The sequence below is a fragment of the Merops nubicus genome, unplaced genomic scaffold (genome assembly GCF_000691845.1).
Source record: "Merops nubicus isolate BGI_N331 unplaced genomic scaffold, ASM69184v1 scaffold43428, whole genome shotgun sequence".
In the NCBI taxonomy this organism is placed as follows: domain Eukaryota; kingdom Metazoa; phylum Chordata; class Aves; order Coraciiformes; family Meropidae; genus Merops; species Merops nubicus.
In genome coordinates, this window is record NW_008625841.1 from 891 (window position 1) to 1,678 (window position 788).

Genomic DNA, 788 nt, shown 5'->3' on the forward strand with positions numbered 1-788 from the left:
GTAGGGTCCCCAACCTGCCCCCAAGATTCGAGGGGTCAGCCGGGGGGGGACAACCCCCACCCTGCTCCTGCTGCCCACACGATTTCCAACAGAAAGACGCGGACGCCGAGTGGAGGCAACGACGAGGTTGAGGTTGGTTGGGAGGACTCGGGACCATCTAATTCCCACCTTTCTCCCCCAGAAACACACGGGCAAGTGGGGCAAGACCGTGCTGGAGTACCGCTCGCAGAAGACCTCCCGCCTGCCCATCGTGGACATTGCCCCTATGGACATTGGTGGAGCCGAGCAGGAGTTCGGCGCCGAGATCGGCCCCGTCTGCTTCTTGTAAAAAACAAAAAGGGTTGTTTTGATGTGTGTGCGTGGTTGTGGCTGTTGTTTGTTGGGTTGTTGGGTTGTATTTTTTGGTTTCCTTCTCTTAAAAACCTCCAGCCCAATGTCCTAAATCTACACCCACCCCCTCCAAGCCCACCTTGAGGACCTCCTACGACTTCTGCACTGAACGGAGGCGACGATCGCGGACCCAAACAACAAAAAAAAACCCCACGGGCTTATTTATTTATTCTCTTCCTGGAAGATCGAATTCTTGAGGTCAGGTGGAGGTGGGAACATCTCGAGCCCTTCCCTAAACCAAAGGGACCTCGCTCCATCCGGGTATCAGGAATCCCCTCCCGCCCCCACATCCCTCCCCCCTTAGTGCTGAGGGATCATCCGACACCAAAAAAAAAAAAAAAGAAACTCCCCCCCCCCCAAAAAATGGGGCATTTCTTGTAAAACGCGTCTGTATTTTT

General features: G+C 54.4%; 1 protein-coding gene across 1 annotated transcript in view; it reads left to right on the plus strand.

Moving 5' to 3' along the window:
- LOC103778227 (collagen alpha-1(II) chain) overlaps positions 1-357 on the plus strand; it is a gene marked incomplete at its 5' end in the record, with an annotated part of 1,079 nt that extends 722 nt beyond the window's left edge. The window contains one exon of the mRNA XM_008945804.1: positions 182-357. Coding sequence (XP_008944052.1) covers positions 182-328 — 147 coding nt within the window. The remainder of the gene's footprint in view (positions 1-181) is intronic.
- Between the last annotated feature and the right edge of the window lie 431 nt (positions 358-788).